Here is a 20696-nt window from a genome sequence, read left to right on the forward strand (position 1 = left end):
AACAAATAAGGCACATTTATCAATACATGTATCAACCTGCACTTTATCCCAAATTCTCAGCTCTGTTTTGGTGCTGTTCAGTGCCAAGCATGCCTTCAATGCACTGCATGCTCCTCAACATTACCTGTAAGAGCAGATCCTCAGCTGAGGCATGGAGAAAAGAGAGGTGAATGATTTTGTGTAAAAAGAAATAATATTCCACCACTACCACCACCACACACAAGTTTCTAAGATTGCTTTCTTATCCCTGCTCCTAAAGAGAAAAGATAAACCATTCAGCATATTCAAGACTGCCAGACAAGGTCTTGAAGAAGCGCTATCAGACCCACTGTGTTTCAGAAAGGAAAATGTTTGCCCATTTATCCATATCCCAAGTTGCAGAATACACTAACTTCCTCATACACTAGGAAAAAACACTTCTCTATATTCCAGAGGTACTGAAAAAGTAGCAGAGTAGGTCTACAGTACCTCAGTGTATTTTCTACATTCAAACAATGGAGCCATTCATTTGATCATCTTCATTTTTCCTATTTAAAAGTAGTCTCAGCAAAATCCACAGAGGTCTGGCATCTTTTAAAAATAGTGTCAATTACATTTTCGATAGGAGAAAAAACAGACTGCTTCCCTAATTTTAAAAGGAAGGTGAACTAAAACCTGATTGAATCATAACAAAATAACACTCGTTGGGGTGGTGAGAGGGAAACACTCTTTTTCACAGGAATCAAAAGCTGGAGGCACATACTTGGTGTTAAGTACGTTGCCTGCTAAGGACAAGTGTAAATGAGTCATACCATCTGTACTCACATTCAAATGATAGTCTGGCAAGATAGCAGGGATAGCACAAAGCAATATGACGCTCTGATCTTAATACTATGGATGCAGTTAAACTGGGAAATAGAGGGAGACTTAGCAGTTAAACTAAGAACTACCTACACTGACAGGCACTAAACACCTTCTTCTCAAATTTATAATTATTTGTAGAATGCTACACAGAAATCTGTAGTACAGCGGTACCTACAAGCTCACATGTAACAGCTCTGCAGAGGCTGATTAATGCTGTATTTCACATTAATATTTCTATCTCACAGAATAATGCAGAGATGCTCAAAGTATAAATAGATTGGAGCAAGAAGTCATTGTGGAACATCAATAATTCAGAGAGAAGCTATTAAAGATAACAATTTGTTATAGAGACAAGACCAAATGCATTGACTAAGAAAACAACAACATGAAAACAACAGAATCAACACTGGCAAGCAGCCTTTTGAAGCAAGTTGTGCTGAGTGGAGTAAAAGCAATAACCACATTGGAAGAAACGAGGGGCTCATAAAGATGCAGTGGGAGACTTATCTCAAAGCAAAGGTGGGGGAAGTCTCATCCAAAGATGGCTTGTGGCAGTATCTGAGGGAGCCATCACCATCACCTGGAGCAACATGCCACAGAAAGCTGCTACTCCCAAAACATCGGGTGGGTGGGGGACCCAAACTCATGGAAATCATAACCAAGGCTTATAATGAAACAAATTACTCATACTGGAAAAATGTGCCAAGTTCAGGTTTTTTCAGTATTCTTTTAAAAAGTCCTGCAAAGTCAAACTATGTGGAAGGCTGAGGTTACCAACATTATTTCAGTGGTAATAAAAGCAATACATTTTACAGTACAAAATTAAGCTTTACTCTGGATCTCATGTAATTTAACATATATAGCACCAAAACTTCCATCTTTTACATCTGAGGAGAGTCAGTGGTACCAAATGATGCTGAAGACTGTTTTAATGTAGCATAAACACAGAGTTTATGGTTACACATAAACTAGAGTACTTATAGGAAGGACTACAAGTTCTTCCCAAAATATTCCTGGATATCTTGGAGGCTGGAAGGAGGAGAACAGACATTCATCTGCTGCTCCAAATCCTTGTGATGATTTGTTTATAACAAGCTTTGAGGAGCATGAAATGTACAAATAATTTAAAATGGTATCTCACTTTCTCCTCGTTTTCATGCCTTCATCTTTAATTATACGAGAAAACTGTTTCCAATCTTAAAAAAAGATCACCGATGCATTTATCTTGGTTTACTAACTTGATCCTCTAATTTTTTTGCTGGTTAAAATCAGGCATATTATTTCAGAGCATTCTAGATGTTAAGTTAACAGCATTTACAACTCCCAGCAGGTTTAGCAGCAGCAGATATTTGCAAGGATGTCTGCCCCCAATAATCACAGTTCACAAGTAGGTACACTAACAAAATCAATAACATTAACATACACAAGCAGATGTGAGCTGAGCTGATTTGAGAGGAAGGAGGAGGATTTGAGGGAGTAGGACGGTGCTATCCCTTACTATTTCCTCAGTGACTACTGTTTACCAAGGACAACCACGTGGAGGAGCTTCACAGACAAACAAAGCAGTAATTCAAGCTGTTTCATTATGAATCAACAGAACTGTCAGAGATCATGGCAAAAGTATTAGACCATTTTTAAATAGAAGTAAATTAAAAAACAGATTTAATAGTTCTCCTGATGTTGAATCTGACTCTGTGATTTACTATTCAGATAAAAGCTTTGAGCTTGAACAGCTCCCTGGCATAAAACAAGAGGTGAAATAATGAACTGACAAGCCTGAAGACTTGTGAACCTATGAAATATCCTAAATGACATAAGTGAAAACACGTGTTGATTCTCTGATGTTCACACCACTGTTAAAAATGAAAAATGATCAAAGCAGAAGAGGAGTAAGTACCTCTAACAAATCCAAAAACCTTTATGTACATGTTATTTCAGCATGTGCACACATATAATTTCAAACAATAACTACTTATACAAAAAGCCGTATCAACATCAAAAATTCTTATGATATACTTGGAAATGACACACCTTAAAAAAAACAACAAACTATTGCAGCTCAGATGTCACTTCATTTTCACTTTTACAATTCTTTAAACACTTCAGAGATAATTTTCAGTTAAAAATTTCAGAAGGCACAGCAAGCAGAAGATGAATTCTGATCAAACTTAACATCAAAAGGACAGATAGACAATAGCATTGCTCCTCAAGCTGAGGGAAGAAAATTTTACATTTCACACATCTTTTAGCTAGGTAATTATCTGGATAAAAATAAGGTAGTGTGCTATGAGTCACAGCAGTTCATACATAAATCAACCCATTAAGAAACTTCACAACCAGGACAGACTTCTTTAGAACCTACAGTTACTCTTCAGAAACACTGTACATAACACCAGAAAAGGGTAATGCTTTCCAATCTGAACAGATGCCTGTCACATTCAAAGAGAAATACAAATCAGGAAGTGATGTTCATAGACATGAAAATCAGAAGAAAGCACAGGTTAGGAGCTATTTGAGTCTATGTTTGTCCATAGCAGGTTACCTCTCCAAGTCTACAGTCCAGCTTCACAGAAACCTCTGTGCTTAAAACACACAAGATGACCGAAGAATTAAAATCCTCAGATTACGACTGTGGAACAGAGACTTTCTAGTATACAGCTGTGACATATTTCAGACCATCTATGAGAAGACAGCAGTTAAAAATGGATATTGGGTAGAGGGAGAAAAGAACTGCAAACTTTAGGTATCTGCCAAGGCACAAAGATTAGACTTGATCTATAGTATTTATAGGATAACAGGGTGGCAGTTTATGAGGTAACCTTTTACCAGCATACCACCTTTAAAAAGTTGTTTCTTGATTCATGGGTTTTAATCATTACTATTTAATTTTCATGGGTATGAATTTTAACATTTCTACTCTACCTCATACAAGGGTAGGAAAAACAAAGCATTAGGAGTATTTTAGAAAAGTACATATCCATCAGATGGGTATTATCAGAATGATAAAACCTGAATACTATTTCAAACAAAAAAGTATGCATTTGCAAAATTAAGTTACATAAAAAACAATGCCTACATTCAGCTCATGAACTGACAGGAACAAACTATCGTAAGTAAAAACTTCCTTGGAGTTGTTTCTCCCTCTCTGAAAGGAAAACATTACCTTTAAAAAGAATATTTTTAGATGAATTTTTGAAAGAAAAAAGAGAAGTACATCCAAATGGCCTCACTGGATCTTTAATAAGGAAGTGCCATAATACACAGGGAATATCTGTGCATGCGGTCATTTCTCTATTCCCAGGGCCAGCATGCAAATAGCAATTGTCTTCCTAATCCTATTGACTAGGCCTTTTAAGAAAATGATTGGAAAACAAAGTAAAATATATGGAATAAGCAGCTCTTTGAATAGATTTAAGAGTTTGCAATTTCACATAAACACTAGCACACATAGGGTGCTGTTGTCTTATCAGCCTTGAGGCTATTGTAACAGGACAAAAACATGTTTTTAAAATGGGACAGAAGAGTCAGAATTCACTTAGAACAGAGGCATTCCACATAGGTGTGTCTGAACAAAGCTTCAGGATTTTAACACAGCTTAATAATACACAGTTTTCATTCCCCAAAATGCAAAACAGTAAAAAAGAACTGGCCTGTAGACTCAGAGACACATTTTCACATATAGCTGTAACAGCACTTCACCCTACAAGAGGCACAAATCAGTCAATTGCAAGTCAAATATTTGAGTGAAAAACAAGATCTGCATTTTCCAGTTCACTGTAATTCCACAGGAAACACAAAGGGTACTACCACACACTTTTGGACTTTCTTATTCCAGGGAAAAGTCCAGTTGCTTGGACAGGACACAGAGCCAAACATCCCGTTTATGGGCACTCTATCAATTGCTTAAATCATGACTGCTGCTTCCACATTAAGGAAAACTGGCATTCTTACCTGCCATGCACAAGTGCCACAGCAGATTCCACTACATCAGTACAGCCTGCAAAGGGAAGAAAATCAAATACCTTTGACTGCCAGAAGTCAGTCACCTTCTCTATCTGACCTGAGGACTGCTGTATATAAGACTACAGTTTTGAAGTTCATCAAGATCTGGTCATTACAGGGAAAAAAAAAACCAAAAAAAAAAACCAAAAAAAAAACCAAAAAAACGTATTGCATTTCACAGATAGTGAAACACTTCAAGGGACCAGAAGACAGGTTAACTGTTACAGCTAAATCCACCTGCATGGTGGACACAGACATTCCCAGGAAAATTAACCCCAAACAAGTAATGCCATCAATCTAAAGCAGATCACATAAACCAGACTAAGACCTTGCTCAGTTAAAGTGCCATTACACTGACTGAACAGAACTCATTTCCAAAGTGCATTAGCCTACCTACAATTATCTAGGTGCAATGCTCTTAAAAACAAATAAAACAAGTCATATTCTCTTCTTGACAGACAGGAACCCAAGAATTGTGGCACATGAAAATTTCAGTTTTTCACTTCTTCAGGGTGAAAGATGGAAAAAGACTGTGAGAACACATCTCTTAGAAGAAGACTGTGGGAGCTGGACCGGTTAGGTTAGAGAACACAGAGAGGGGACCTCATTAATGTTTATAAATATCCTAAAGGTGGGTGCCAAGAGGATGGTGCCAGATTCTTTTCAGTGGTGCTCAGTGACAGGACAAGGAACAGTGTCCATAAACCAAACCACAAGAAGTTTCACCACAACACAAGGGACAACTCATTTCCACTGAGGTGGCAGAGCACTGGAACAGGCTCCCCAGAGATGTTGTGGAGCCTCCCTCTCTGGAGACACTTAAAACTCACCTGGTGTGTTTCTGTGTCACCTGCTCTGTGTGATCCTGCCTTGGGAGAGGACTGATCATCTCCATGAAATCTCCAGAGGTTATTTCTAAGCCTAGTGATATGAAGACAACTTACCAAACAGAGAGCAGCAAAATGATGTGCACTAAACAGGATGTAATCCGGCACACCAAAACCAGACACAAAAGAAACCCCCTATAAAATGATTATGCTAGCATCTCTCCACAATAGCAATGCAATGTTGCAGCAATACCTCTCAGTCCTGATGGCTTAAATCCCTCCATAGGGAGAAGACAAGCAAGCTACCACTAAATAAGATCACCAGGTGTAGCAATCTTTAGAACAGACAGCTGATTGCTTTATTAACACTTTTTCAACTAATCTCTAACTGTTTTCAGAAGAAGGGCAGACCTGGGCAAATCAAAGTGAGTTATCCCAGGTTTTATTTTTGCCTTTTGAATGCACTTAAATAGCACATGACAACCTTTACACTGTATTAATTACTTCAATGCACTAATTACTTTACTTTTATTACTTTTGTTATACTTTTTAATTTGTGATTTTATCAGAGCAGCTAACAAAGACAGAAATAAAATTTCAGGTTGTTTTAATTACATGTGGCACTAATTAAAATCTTCCAAAAATGTCTTGAGTTAAGTAGTCCACAGTGTTTCTTTCGTATAACTACAGTTAATGAGCTGAATCAATGACTTGGGGTTGGCCACAAAGTCTGTCAAAATTTTAGGATTAGCACAGTTCTATCAGACTTCATACCAGAAGCTTTTCTTTTTCCCAGCTTCTTCTGGTTTTTCCAATTAAGAGGAGTAATTGTAAAGAAAATACCATTTGTTCCAGAAGAGGCAACTGTCTAATGCTGCTTTCAAACAGTGAGCTTTCACAAACTCGTTCCAAGTGCTTAGCTCATAACTTCCGTTTGTGAAGCAGTTTGAATTCAATCCTCTGGCAGCAAATATATAATACTTAAGTGTTATTTTTTATAATTCTCTGAAAGCATGTAGATGCTATACTTGAATCTTAGCAAGTTACATTCATATCTTTTCCTAATGTAATTTTTAAATGAAAAAATTCCCTGTCCTGTTCTCTACGTACTCAAGCTCAAACATTCCCTCCAAGTTCCCACAATCCATGCCAATAAACCACACTGAAAATAGATTAACCTTTTGTCTAGTGTTATCACTGAAAACCTTTGTACAACATAATACAAAAAGCACAACAAAAAGTACCCTGTATCTCCTATAAAACAAGGAACATAAAGTACAGAATAATGAGAAATTTGCCATAAATGTAATTCAATTTGCAGCACTGACTCTGATTTTTAAACACTAATAGCTACATAATACAGGTATTCTCAAAACTTTGCATACCTTTAGTAACCTGATTTATTTCAGCATAGCAAAGAAGATTCTGCTATCCTCTCATATTCTGTCCTCTAACCAAGAAAATCTATAATCTGATACTTAGGTAAGATGTTTTAAATATCAAAGTACATTTCTTATTAACACTGTGTAAATGTCTTAAATTGCAAAGCAAGATGTAACCAGAAGTATGTACTCTATTACCATCTGTTAAAACCAGCTGGGGCAATGTTCTTTATCTCTTCCATGACCCATCCCTCATAACTCTGGGGAATATCTGCTGTTAATGGGCCACTGAATCTCACTGCATGACTGATAAAATTACATCATCCCGTTGGGAGATGCTTCACACAGGGGGAGGAGCCAAACATTCCTACCTGGATATAATTGGAGACTTAGAACACCACAGTCAGCCTTTCTCCACTAAAGTCCCAAATAAAAACCAGACCCATCTACACCACCACTGGACCTTCAGAGGAAAACTACACCTTTCTACAGGCTCACTGCTTCAACAGAACCACATCTGTCACTCCAGGAGGACTGCAGCCACCATTTAATCAGACTGCTACTAACACCCTAACAGTATTCTGACTCTGCCAGTGGTTTTTGTACTACTGCATTTTTTTTAAAATTTTCCTAGTAAACAACTGTTATTCCTATTCCCATATTTTTACCTAAAAGCCCCTTAATTTCAAAATTATAATAATTCAGAGAGGGGCAGGTTTAATTTTTTTCCATTTCACGAGAGGCCCCTGCTTTCCTTAACAGACACCTGTCTTTTCAAACCAAGACAGCAAAACCGTTCTTTATTTAATGTTTGTCATTCTCATTCACTTTCCTCACCCTTCCCCCATTCCAGTGTTCATTTATGCTTTACATTTTTATGTCACTCATCTGGGTTTTGGCACCTACTAGAAGCAGCATAATACCACCCTCCAGTCCACAGCAGAAACAGCTGACCTGTCCAGAAAGGAGCCCCTGAACAGCTGCCTAAGACTTTTGGACAAAATTTTTTTTAAAATTTAAACAGTGTTGATGAGCAGCTTCAAGAACCACACTAAAGTAGGTACTGTAACCTAAGGCCTCACAAACATACTGGTGATATGTGGGCAACTGTTTGTTTGGAAACTGTTAAGAACAATTTTATTATACCCTTATTTGCCAAGGTAATTATTCTCAGTTCATTCTCACAGATAAAAGACATGCCAAATTTGTTGGGTTTTTTTTCTTTTGAATGAAGCTTTATAGTTTTACCATTGCTTATTCCAGAAAATAAAACCCGTCAGATGAATGAATAGCCTCATCCATAAGCTACTGAATTAAATGTTTTTGCAGCACAATCAAACTGAGAAGCAGAATAATGTAAGGAACAGTCCACCTTGATAAGATTTTCATTAATGGCAATTAAAAACGTTATCTTGTCTAGCTGCTGATAAAAATATTTGCACAATCAGTGTGCTTATGTTGTGGTATTCATACAACTACACGAGGTGATATGTGGAATATAAAACACTAATTACAATTTTTTGTTTCCATTTCCTATTGAGCTGAGATGAAAAAAATTCTTCTATTCCAGAAGGCTGCAGTTTACTCTTAGACTCACATGCTTCGTTAATTACTACTTGTAGAGTTTATTTCAACTTAGGCATTTTTCTATCAGTGTATTTTCTTACTAGGTATTTCCCTACCCCCCTACTGGGGATCTCTGTGCGGAGAGATAGAGGGATCACTAGTCACAAGAGGCATGACTCCAAGCCATCACTGGATGGTGTCCAAGAATTAAAGCTGCACACATAAGAAGCACAAATGTTGAAGAGCCTTTTATCCATACATGTTTCTATTAGAAAAAAAGGCTGCAGCAAGTTCAGACTACTTTTGGCATATGGTTTTCAGGTAACTGGACTACCTGAACATGGTCTTATACTTTCACTGTAACCTCTTGAGAAGAGATGGAAGGCAAGAGAAAGTCTTTTTTGTGTCATTTTCAGAACTCCAGCTGTAAAACTGACTGCCAGAGCATGTGATCAGCCTAAGAGGGGGAAAAAACAACTTTAAAATGCTGCAGGAAAATTGACATGCTACTGTCAGATGGGAGATGGAAAAAAGCTGAGGATCCTGAAAGGCAGTGCATGTGGCAAAGATGTTACAGAGCAACTTTTCTTCTTTTGAAATTTTCAGTCAATGTAAGTCAACATGGTGTGTTATAAATAGAAGCAGACTTCTAAATACCTTAGGTTCTTTCACAGTTAAAGAGGAATTCACAGCCACACTCAAACCCCAGAACAATCAAGAACCAGACACGAAAATCAAGCCTGTTGTTGAGTTTCAAAACGCATTCTAAGTTTAAGACCAACAGCACAAAAGTTACTCAGAGAGAAGGGTCCAAGGAAGACCACTCTCAAGTTTCTCCACTCACCTCCAGCCCCCAAACCAAAAGACTCACACAAGACACATCATCTGTGATTACAGGACTTCTCACATAAAGACAGTAGGGTAAGTTTATCGGATCCAAAACACTCCTTTCTACTTCCTGCTTAGGAAAGCTTTCAAGAAAAACTTCACAGTCCTATGCTAACCTAAATAATATGCCTCTCACCTCCCTTTTCACTACTTTGCAGAAAAAAAGAATGAGAGACTGCTTAAGATCAGTTACCACCTAATCTCAAACCATGGCCTTAGGCAGGAGATTAGAAGCCAGTGAGTTTCAACCATTATTGTTAAAAACCCTGCAAATGAAAAAAAAAACCCCACAAAACAACCAAAACAAAAACCACCACCAAACCACACAAAAAACCCAAGAAGCTCATCATTAAACTCCATCCTGAAGTTACTGAATTCCAGTCTTTCATGAAAATTTACCTACTCTGCTGGTTTAAAAGAACAGGGTTAATTCAGGGAATGCACTCCATTTCTCACACACATAGTCCTACCCTACACCAGGAATACATTTGCATTCAGTAGTTCATGTATCTGTATTTCCTTCTCCTATCTGTCAGATGAAAATGTTGGCCTTCACTGTGGTAGATAATTTCCAAGTCATATAATTAGCATAGTTTTGGCTGTGAATTAACCTCTTAAAAGAAAAACAGAATTACAAGAAAAACATCCAAATGTTTCTGTCAGTATTTAACCTTGCTTATTACAGGACATTTTTATTATTTCTTACCTAGCAAAAAAATCAAGACAGTGCAAATATACACCAAAGGAGCTGCTACCTTGCTTCTACAGCCACATCACACAGTGAAAAGTAAGAACTTAGTATTCTGAACGGGCAACCCGTGACAATACTGCACTTCCCAGGCAGGCTACATGTCACTGCACTCCACACCAGAGCAGGTCATGAAACTTTGAGGTCAAACGTTGTAATTTCAACAATTCCTCCTCTTTTCTTCAATTATTCACCTTACTTTTACAGGTTACTTTTCCCAAAAACAAGATGCGTGTCAGGCATCATAAAAGCACTTGTGGTTAGGACAGTCATATATGTATGACTATGTATATATATGTTAAAAAAAAAACCAAAACAACAAAACATAGCTTTTCTGGACATATCTAAAACACTTGTATGTCAGTAGAGGTAATAAGGGTTGCCACAACATGGAAGGCTGAGCTCCAGCAGACACTCCTGAGATCTCTGCAGGCACATCCACCCTGTCTTTGGATTCAGTTCACCGTGGCCCACTGCTACCACCAGATCAAGCTTCAGGCCTACAGATTTTATTTGTGCTTGTGGCCACTGCAGAGGCAAAGAGCTAATTTTCTAAAGAACTTACTCCAGGATGACAGTTCCCAAATGATTTTACAACACCTCAAATCAACATGGAGGAGAGCACTGCTAATACTGGTGTGGCAAACTTCCAGGGACGGGGAGCTGAACTCTGACAGTCTGCACAGCACCTCTGGCACTGCTGTTCCTCCTGTCCTTCAAACAGATACTGTTTCTTTGGCTTATGTAAGTTCCAGCAGAGAGCTTTACAGAAGGGAACATCCCTCGCTGCTCCCCCATGGAAGGGGTGGGATGTTGAGACAGGAAACCAGTGTGATACCCTAAATGTGTGGGGTATTTTGTACAGCCGTTGCAACAGCAAAAGAGAGCCTTCCAGACAACAATAAGGCTAAAATGCAAAGATATTATCAACAGTTTTTTAACAGTCATGGCAATTTTTCTGCAGAATTCTTCCAATACTTGTGGACACAGACTCATGAACCATGGAAATTCTAGTAATTATTCTTGAATTATGTACGCCATAAGTTTAATACTTAAATAATTACAAAAGCAGTTTTAACACATGCAGAGTATTATAGAAATTTTATCAACCTTCAGGCATGAAAACCCCATGAATAATCTGCTCAAATGTACACTGTAAAAAATACCACTTTTTTAAAACAATTATGGTTTGCTAGATGTTAAGAGTTAAAAAAAAAAAAGGAAGCAAATTCATGATATGCAGAGTCCAAGTCCTTTCCAAGATAAAATAATAAAAGATATGACTGCATGCAGCTATATATTTGCCGTTCCAAAATAACTAATTTTATATACTTGATCCAAAAACATTTTTTACATCTCTGGGTGTAGAAAAACAGCAGGAGGCATCCTCTTCCGTGTATTACTCACGGTGTTAGTTTGAGATTATAGATGCTGTGAAAGTGCCCTTCCTGTGCTGTAATAAAGGTGCAGTAGGTAGCAAAAAGAATCAATATCTTCAAGTCGCTGCAAACTCAGCTCTACAGGGTACCTGGATACCTGTTGGTTTTTGGATGATCCATGACTATGGAACTTGAAGTTCATCAGAAGAGCACTGCTGTTCACAGATGCTGACGAGCATCCTAACCATTTTTGTCCTCCTGGTTCTCTCTGGTGTTTCAAAAAGCCTCTCTTCACCTTTCCTTTTCACTCTCATTATGAAAACATGGAAAGAACTCCTCTCTTGAGCACTGTTTCTTATGGAGTAGATTAACTTGACTATTTACATCCCTGATTGCAGTAATTCTAATTTGCCAAATTTATGGTAAAAACGAATGGAGAAATGCCTATGGAAAGTCATAAAATATTCTTTACTTGAAAGGTTTTATTTTAATAGATTTACCATTCTGTAATCTAAGTACTGTTAGATAATAAACTTTAAATGTTCCTGTGCTTGGATGGAAAGAAACTGCAAACAATGTCAGTGGGTAGAAGTGGAAAAAGTAAATTAGCTGGTTGGTTACCACAGGATCAGTATTGTTGCCGGTTAATAATGGCCTTTGCAACCTTGCAGGTGACAGAAACAAGAAGAAAAGGGTTCTTCTACAAGTACTCCTTAATACTGAAAATTATCCCTCAAAATGAGCACTGTGTTTTAAAAAAAAAAAAGTTTAAAAAAAAAAAAGTAATAGATACAGCAGAGCTATAAAACAAAATACAGCTCCTGGAACTGAGACAAGGAGCAAAGGAAATAAAAGCCATCAGGCAGTACCATTACAGGGTTCTGATTTGGCAGAGACTACACAGCAACACAGTATTAAGCATAAGACCTCTTTCTATTGATCCTCATGTTTTAGCAAGCACAGCAAGAACGGAACAAAACTCTGCAGTTACAAAGGGACAGAGGAGAGGGGTGGGGAATTCCATTAACATTCTGTTTTTAAAGCATCCTTCTACCATGACTTGGGACGTTGCATTAATTTGAAGCAATGAGTAATAATGTAACCAGAAAAACAATGTTAGTATTTTGTTTTTCTTCCTCTCCTGATTTTATGGCCTTAATTTTAACCTACCAACAATACTTCGTGGGGACATACTGGTGAGTTAATGAAATGTTAGCAGACAGTACACAGAGATCTGAGGCAGGATCAAGTGCTTGGGATGAAAAAAAGGACTTGCATAGATTACCTGCCCACTCTCATGAGCAACTGACAGAAGAAGCAGATGACCTGAAGACAGGACAGGGAAGGAGAGAATTACTCCAAACATGGTACAAAACTTAAACCTGCAACGATGGATTTAAATTACTTAATTATTTATTAGTTATAGATTATGTTAGTACATAAATAACTACAGAACTTCATGAAAATCTTTTTCACTGCCCCCAGGTGAGCTGTCTGTGACACAAATAGCTCTGCATCTATGAGCTGGGCAGATCCCTTATCTATTATGCTGCCTGCTGCTTGATAAACAGGTTCCTGTTGGAAGGTTCAACTTCCCCTTTTGTCAAGGGGACCAGCATAGATGGAGCTATCAAAATAAAATCAAAAAGGAGGACAAGCAGCAAAATCTTGAAACAAAGCATAGAATCTTCATGATTGCTAGAAATTCTGTAAGCTCTAAAAAAGGCTCATTTCAGTCTCAGTGCTTTAACTGTAATTTCATTTTAATTTTGTCATGCTGACTGTTCTTGCTTGTGCTCCCTTCTCTTCCTTCATTAAGGCAGTGCTGTATCTTCACTTTTGCCAAAGTAAAAAAAAAAAAATTAAAAAAAATCCAGATATATCCATGCTTTCTTTTCTGCACCAGATGGAAACAGGTACAGGACATCAGCACAGAGTGAGAGTGGACCTTAAGAATAATTGCATGACTGCAAAATGACCAAGAATGACTTATATGCAAATGCTCATCATCTTGAATTAGAAAGGCCATTAAATGAAGTTCATTGTCAGAGAATATGAAAACATTAAACATTTAGGATGACTTCACAACAGTTCAAAACCCAGTCAGAATTAGACTTGAGTCATTTAAACAGGCAGTTAGTTACAAAACCTGAACATTCAGGAAGCTCTAATGTGAGGCAGTTACAATTACTTGTAAACACTTTCATCCCCATCTCTGTAAATTTAGTTCTTAAGTTTAACAACATAAGCTTAAGTTGTTTTTTCTTTTTTTTACCAGACCACAAGCATTAGAATAGGCAGATCTCTGTTTCATACTTCTCAAATTATTATACCATTTCAGTGGTATACTGAGAAATTTACTGAGAAAAATATTTGTTCTCAGGCTGCCCTAAATAGGCAGACTTTACTCATGTAGAAAACAATCTGCTTACAAAGTACTGTTCACTCAATTCACATACTTACATTACCATAGAGATAAACAATGAAAATCTCAGATCATATTGAATTCACAGTAAAGAGCATCTCATTATTTAAGGACAGAAGTAATCAGCTAAGTCATTAGCTTCAGCTAACGAGCAACTTCCTAATCTACAAGAATGCTACAAACCAACTATTTTGTCCCTCTTTTATTTGCATATCACTGCTGGTGTTTCCTCTTTATCTCTCTGCACCCACAGAGCTGGCTACAAGTCTCATCTTCCCTTCTCTCCCAACTACTAAGTCTCACCACTCTTACATTAGCTCTGGTTTCTGTGATGAAATGGGTCAGTGCTGTATAATTCATCAACACCAGAATCACAACTGAATTAACAGAGTTAAATTGGTATATTGCCACCCCCTAAGGAGAGTGCTAATGTCTTTACTAAGGACAGAGTAACATTCCGTGATATTTTGGAGCTTAAACATTAAGATTCTTTTCTCCTTGGTACAAAGGATAACACCAAGACACCTTATTTCAGATGTAACTTCAAATGCCAGATTAGAACTTGTCCTCCACCCCCAACAATTAAAGGAAAACAAACCTCCCAAAAATCAGCACTGTAAGAATGCTCCCAGTGATGTACTGCTTTGTTTACTTTTTTATTGATGTGAAATGTTCTGTGATTGGTATTGCAATACAGGTTATTTAAACACAAACATTATAAATAACTTTGAAACAGTTAGTCACTGTAACTAAGGCAACGAGTCTCCCACTCAATTTCCAGAAATAGGAGAAAGCAATAGAGGTAAGAACAAAGTAAAAAGTTGGCAGGAGCAAGAAAACAAATCATCAGATACTAGTTTGACTTCAGGGTGGCCCAGATGATTAGAGAAAATGATCAGGTATGGCAAGTGAGAAACAAACTTGCTGACAAAAGATGAGGTGGAGAATATTAAGTATATAATACCAAATATACTTAATTTCAATAATCTTATTCCACAACCCATTTCAGTGTATGGAACAACCATAGGAATCTGGGAAAATAACAATCCATGACAGATAGCAGACTGCTGGTTCAGGGTCTCAACAGCTACTAGTTTCCTACAGGAATCTAGTTTTTTTTCTGGGTGCTAAAGAAGTCACTTCTTCATAGAGACATGCCCATTTACCTCATTTTTCCCCTGAAAATTTCCTCGCCTCTAAATAATGGTCAGAAACCTTCGATGCTATCTACATGAATAGACCTTTATATCCACACAGAAGACTGCTGAATTAACAGGATCCGCCTTAAGGATCTGACTGCAGAATCAAGGCTTGCTTTGTTTCTCCCCCACCTTTTTTTTCCCTTCTTTTAAAAGGTTTACTTTCTTGACTGAGGAGAACTGCTTGTTCACAAGTCAAAAGTTCCCAAGTTATCATGGGGCAATCTGATCCCCCCAAATGACACGTGGTAGAACCAGGTTCTCTCAACACATTCTAATGGAAGGGCTGGTAATTACTGTGCATAACAAGATAAACAGAGTTCAGGTTACTCAGAGTTGTCCATCAGCTAAAGAAAGTTATCTTCTCAGCACATGTCATTTCTTAGCCTGGGAACAAGAGAACTAACAGTAAGACTTTAGGTGTCTTGGTAAGAATTACAATTTCTTAATTAAATTAGCTTGTATACAGTTTGAAAAGATTAGATGCAAATTTTAGGAAGAACATATGATGGACAATGGAGCACAGAGAGTTGGTTCTTAACCATTACAAGATTCATGAAAGAAATTATTGTTTTTTTTTAAAAGAAGAGTGATTTTAAATTAATTTCTACCAAAAAAGTCAAAAGTAAAACACACATCTCATTAATCTACATCTGAACATAATTTGTAGAGCAATACCACATAATTCCATTCCCACCATATCCCTCCCTCACTGAACAGCAGCAGCTCCTTTTCATCACCACAGGAGACCATTCCTCCTCTTAGTGTAACAAGGAACTAGTTGGGACATTTATTCTTGGCTTGAATTCTAAAAGAATGAAGTCTAACGCTGGCAGTAATGAAAATAGCAACCATAGAGGCATTCAAAGCATTCACTATGACACTGCAAACATTTGTTTAACTGCCAATTGAACAAGATCCATCTTAGCTAAGAGAAAGATATAAATGGGCAATAAAGAAGTCAGTGCTCTCACTGTTCAAGGGCTTTAAAGATAAGTGGTCATTCTAATATCCTCATGCAGTTGTTCCTACTCAGATCCTTACCGCTCATATCTGACTTCTGGAAATAAGTGCACTACCTCAAGCACAGTCTAGCAGTCACACAGGAAAATCCCATACAAAATCCTTTCAAATGCCCATCCATATTAGCCTTAAGACATCTTCTTATTACACATCTAAGATTCAGAGAAAATGGGGAATGCATAATATTAAAACTGTGATGCACTGAAAGAAAAAATAAAGTTTTACCAAATACAATGACACTGCGTCCAATGATTTTTTCCAGAAATAGTTATATAGCTGCAAAACTAAAGGAAAAAAAAAAAAGTGCCAGTTTTGATTAGTTTCATATCTTTCAACAAAACTCTACTGAGATGTAGGCTTATGTGAGCCTAAAAGATGACCTGTAGGCACATATGCAGGTAAGGCTTTTAACAGAAAAGGAGTAAATCCCTGGGCTGTTGTGCAATTCAAATTTCACCTACACACTTATGAAAAACTAAGCTGTCAATTACCTCTTAGGTGTAAGAGAGACTAACTCTCAAGCCTTTAAAGAAAGAATGTATCTGTTCTGGAAACAGTTAATGTACCTAGGAATTATGATTGCATAACAAAAGAACTCAGAAGATACTTAGCCTTTCCCAGTTAGCTATGCAGAGGTGAGAGGGCTTTGATGCAGGAGACCAAGGCATATCACTATGGATACCACAAGCAAGTTACTCCTTTTTTTTCTCCCGCCCCATACCTTCCCTTCCACACACTCCCTACCCCTCCCAAAAAAAAAAAAAAAAAAAAAAAAAAAAAAAAAAAAAAAAAAAAAANAAAAAAAAAAAAAAAAAAAAAAAAAGAAAAAGATGATAAAACATTAGTGACCCTTGACCAAAACTGGACTGTCAGCAGTTTCTGACAGCAGTGTAACACAGCATTTCAGGAAGAAACAAACTTTTCTAGGCTTTGTCTCATTTAGCATTTTTGTAGTTAAAGCAGCATCTCATCTAGAAGAACCTGATTCACAAGCACCAATATATGAAGACAATACAAAAACATTGAGCAAATACCTCAATTATAATGTACATATACCATATTTTCATCTCTACCTTGAATAGTTTTAACATTCAGAATTTGCAAGTCTGCTTCCTTTGTTATTAAACAACTGCACAACACTGCACAAAAACTCAAGAGCAACAAGAACAATCTACAGCTTCTAATTTGACATTTGAATTATTGCTTTTTTATACCTGAGTTAGTTTGCTATTGAGCATTACAGGTATCAGCTTTGCCCAATACAGTTCAATTTAGCTTTAAATGAAATTTTTGCAAACATGGCTTATGAGTTTTTTTGATACCTGATATACTTTGAAAGCAAACATAAGTCACTTCTGAAAGCACAGCGTACACCCTCAATTATGTCAAAACTTTGAAATATATTCCTACCTGGTAGGATGGCAAAGCAATAAAGCTCAAGAAGTAACACAAATTTATAGACAATGTGCTAGCTGGCTGGTTGTTGAACCCGAGGAAAGGCCTATTTTTTTCCTCAGTGTGTGGAAAACCTGTATTCTGAAGGTCAAAAGTGTCAAATCAGCCTCCACAGACAAACAAATATTTGAGCTTCACAAACACATTAAGCATCCGTAGGATCAAAGTTTTGTTTATCAGGTACTAAGTAAATTAAATCAAGCAAGCGGAACTGGGATTTCACCCTCTAAGCTCAACTCAGAGCCTCAGAGCAGAATTTCTCACCTTGTTGTAACTTCCCTAGCACTGCTTTTACACTAGCTTTCAGTAACTTGGAAAACTAAGCAAGTGCAAGAAAACACTAAGCTTCTTGTATGGCATAAATCTGCCTGTCCCCAGCATAATTCTGACATTTAATGTACAGCCCTTCTACATTATCAAAGAATAAAATCAACAGGTTTATGTTGGACTTGGAAAAATAATCTTGATAATTACCTTTAAGTAATACTATATTTAGTAAAATTTTTGTTTCAGAAAGTTATTAATCTGACAGTTGAAGAAAGAAACTAGCAAATCACTTCTGTACTTCATACCAGCTGAACAGTACAAACAACAGAGCAGCCTTTGCACTTGCCTGCGAAGCACAGCCACCTCTGAAGACTGTCACTATATGGACAACAAATACACAAGACATCTTACTTTATTCTAACCAAACACAGCTCTGTGGAGCAAAGCATATGGTTTAAGCAAACAAGAAGCCTGTCTCATGAACTACTGAAGAGGAACACCTCTACTCCCACACAGTACCACAGGTTGGTTTTCATAAAGAGCAGGTGCTGCCACACTCTCAATACAGCATCCTGTCCTCAAGTCAACACATCTTGCAGCCCACTGCAACACTGACCTGCAGGAATGCTAACTACCAAAGCTGAGGGATTTCATGTTAACATGATTCCTCGTGACTTTTTTGCATTCTTACACAGTTATAACAGAATTCAGTTTGGAATAACTGATTTGTCAAGCAACTGACACTTTAGCAGCAGAAATGCAGCTGCTGCTAAAAATCACTCCCCCTACAAATGACTGTCCAAAATCAGCATTCCCTTCCTTCCCTCCTTCCCTTCTCTGCCCTAGCACCCCCTCCTTTATGTGAAAGAATACCTCAATATCCAGTGTATCAATTCACCTTTACAGATCTGTGAAGCCTCTAAAAAATCCACCTTGTGTCTTCTGGATTAAAACTTGCATTATGACAGAAGCTAAAAGCCTAACATGTATTACTCTTGTCAAGCCAGTGGTTCCACACAGTTCAATATTTCACTTCAACATCTGCCAATAGCAGTACCCTACCCAGAAGAAAAGTTCTGAAACACAATACTTTCATGTTAGCATATTGATAATGGGTTTTTTACTAATTATTTCACAATGATTACTTGCAGAAGGGTTGTAGTTTTTGGTTTTAACAGAAGGGGTTATTTAATAGAAGAGATGAACAAGTGCTTATTTCTGCGGGAAGTTTCCCATAGAAGAACAGCAACAAATCCTGAAAGGAAACCTAAGTCAAGGGACACTAAGTGTATTTCAGATCCACAATTGTTGCTGATTCATAGATGAGGTTCTAAAACAAGAGACTTCACAGAGTTTACATACAACACAGCAGGAGATAAGAGATCCCAGCCCTGTATCACCAAATGTTCCTTAGAACAAAATCCCCAAGGATCATGCAACCTAAGTGTGAAAACACAGATGTGCATGTAACTAATGAAAGGACTCGCAGGTAAGGATGGGCTGATACTGATCAGCATAACAAACAGACACAGGATACCAGCTGCCTAACCACCTCCAAGTTTCTACAGGTTTTTTTTTCTGCGGGGCTTTTTTTGTTTTCCCTTTCCTTTTTTTTTTTTTTTTTTTCTTTTGGAAGGGGGTGGGGTCTTCAAGTGTTACAGTTGGTTATCTTCAAGGAAGAGTAACAAGGAGACCCACAGCAGGATGTATGAGTTTCTTACACGCAATTTGGCCTCACACACATGAAAACACTAGAAAACACCATTCCTAAGAAACATCTTTCCATAGGCGGCAAACTGGCAGCGCAGACCCTCCCACCTTTGTATCCTGATACCGCACAGGAGACAATAGGTAGGACAGGGGAGACACCAGGAAAGGACAGAGCAGCGAAGACAAGTATTTTTCACCAGCTGGGATGGAAACCGAAGAGCCTGGCAGACAAAGAAGGGTGTGATGCGACGAGAGCAACAACCTACTGAAGGCACCAAGAACCTCCTTCGCTTTCAGAAGGGGAGCGCGGGCTCGGGGAAGGTCTGTCAAGACCGCGGGAGGCGAAAGAGACGGCGGCCGAACAAAAGATTTTAAAGGCCTGGAAGGGAAAGGTGGAGGGACGAGCAGGCGGCTCCCGGGCACGTGAAACTGCGCAGGGCAAGGGCCGGGTCCGGGGGAGCGGCGCCAGCTCCATCTCCGGCTCCCGGGCACGCCGCCTCCCGCCGGCCGTCTCCAGGTCGATCCCCTCTCACCGGCCAGTCCCTCAGGCCCGGCTACCCCCGTGCAGACACCCTTCCCTTCCCAAAACAGGCGCGGGGCAGGGCTGGCGCGGGGGGAGTCCTCAGACCCACCCCCATCACCCCTCACGGGCTTCCCCTCCGCTGCGGGCGGGCGCTCGGCAGGGACCCGCCGGTGAGGCAAGGCGAGCTGCGGGCGGGCTGCCGCGGCCACCTGTTTGGCCCGGTACCTGCGAGTACACACATGGCGCCTCCCACCCAGCCCGGACCCCGGCGGCGGCAGCAGCCATGCTGCCTCCCGCTGCCCGCCGCCTGTCACCCGCGCACGCACGGCACCCCGCGGTGGCGGAGGGCGAGCCCGGCGGCACCGGGAGCGGAGGAGAAGGGAAGGGAAGCTCGGGAATACCCACCTGCTCGCGGAGTTTCAGGAACACCATGGCGAGCGCGCGCCGCCGCCTCCGCCC

The 20696-nt window shown here is 38.8% G+C and overlaps 1 protein-coding gene across 1 annotated transcript in view; it reads right to left on the reverse strand.

Annotated features, from left to right (window-relative positions):
* Nucleotides 1–20690, reverse strand: part of ANKRD28 (ankyrin repeat domain 28) — a 120209-nt gene extending 99519 nt beyond the window's left edge. The window contains exon 1 of the mRNA XM_015617639.2: nt 20643–20690. Within this exon, the coding sequence (XP_015473125.1) occupies nt 20643–20669 (27 nt within the window). The 5' untranslated portion in view covers nt 20670–20690. The remainder of the gene's footprint in view (nt 1–20642) is intronic.
* Between the last annotated feature and the right edge of the window lie 6 nt (nt 20691–20696).

Source organism: Parus major, chromosome 2, assembly GCF_001522545.3.
Source record: "Parus major isolate Abel chromosome 2, Parus_major1.1, whole genome shotgun sequence".
Classification (NCBI taxonomy): domain Eukaryota; kingdom Metazoa; phylum Chordata; class Aves; order Passeriformes; family Paridae; genus Parus; species Parus major.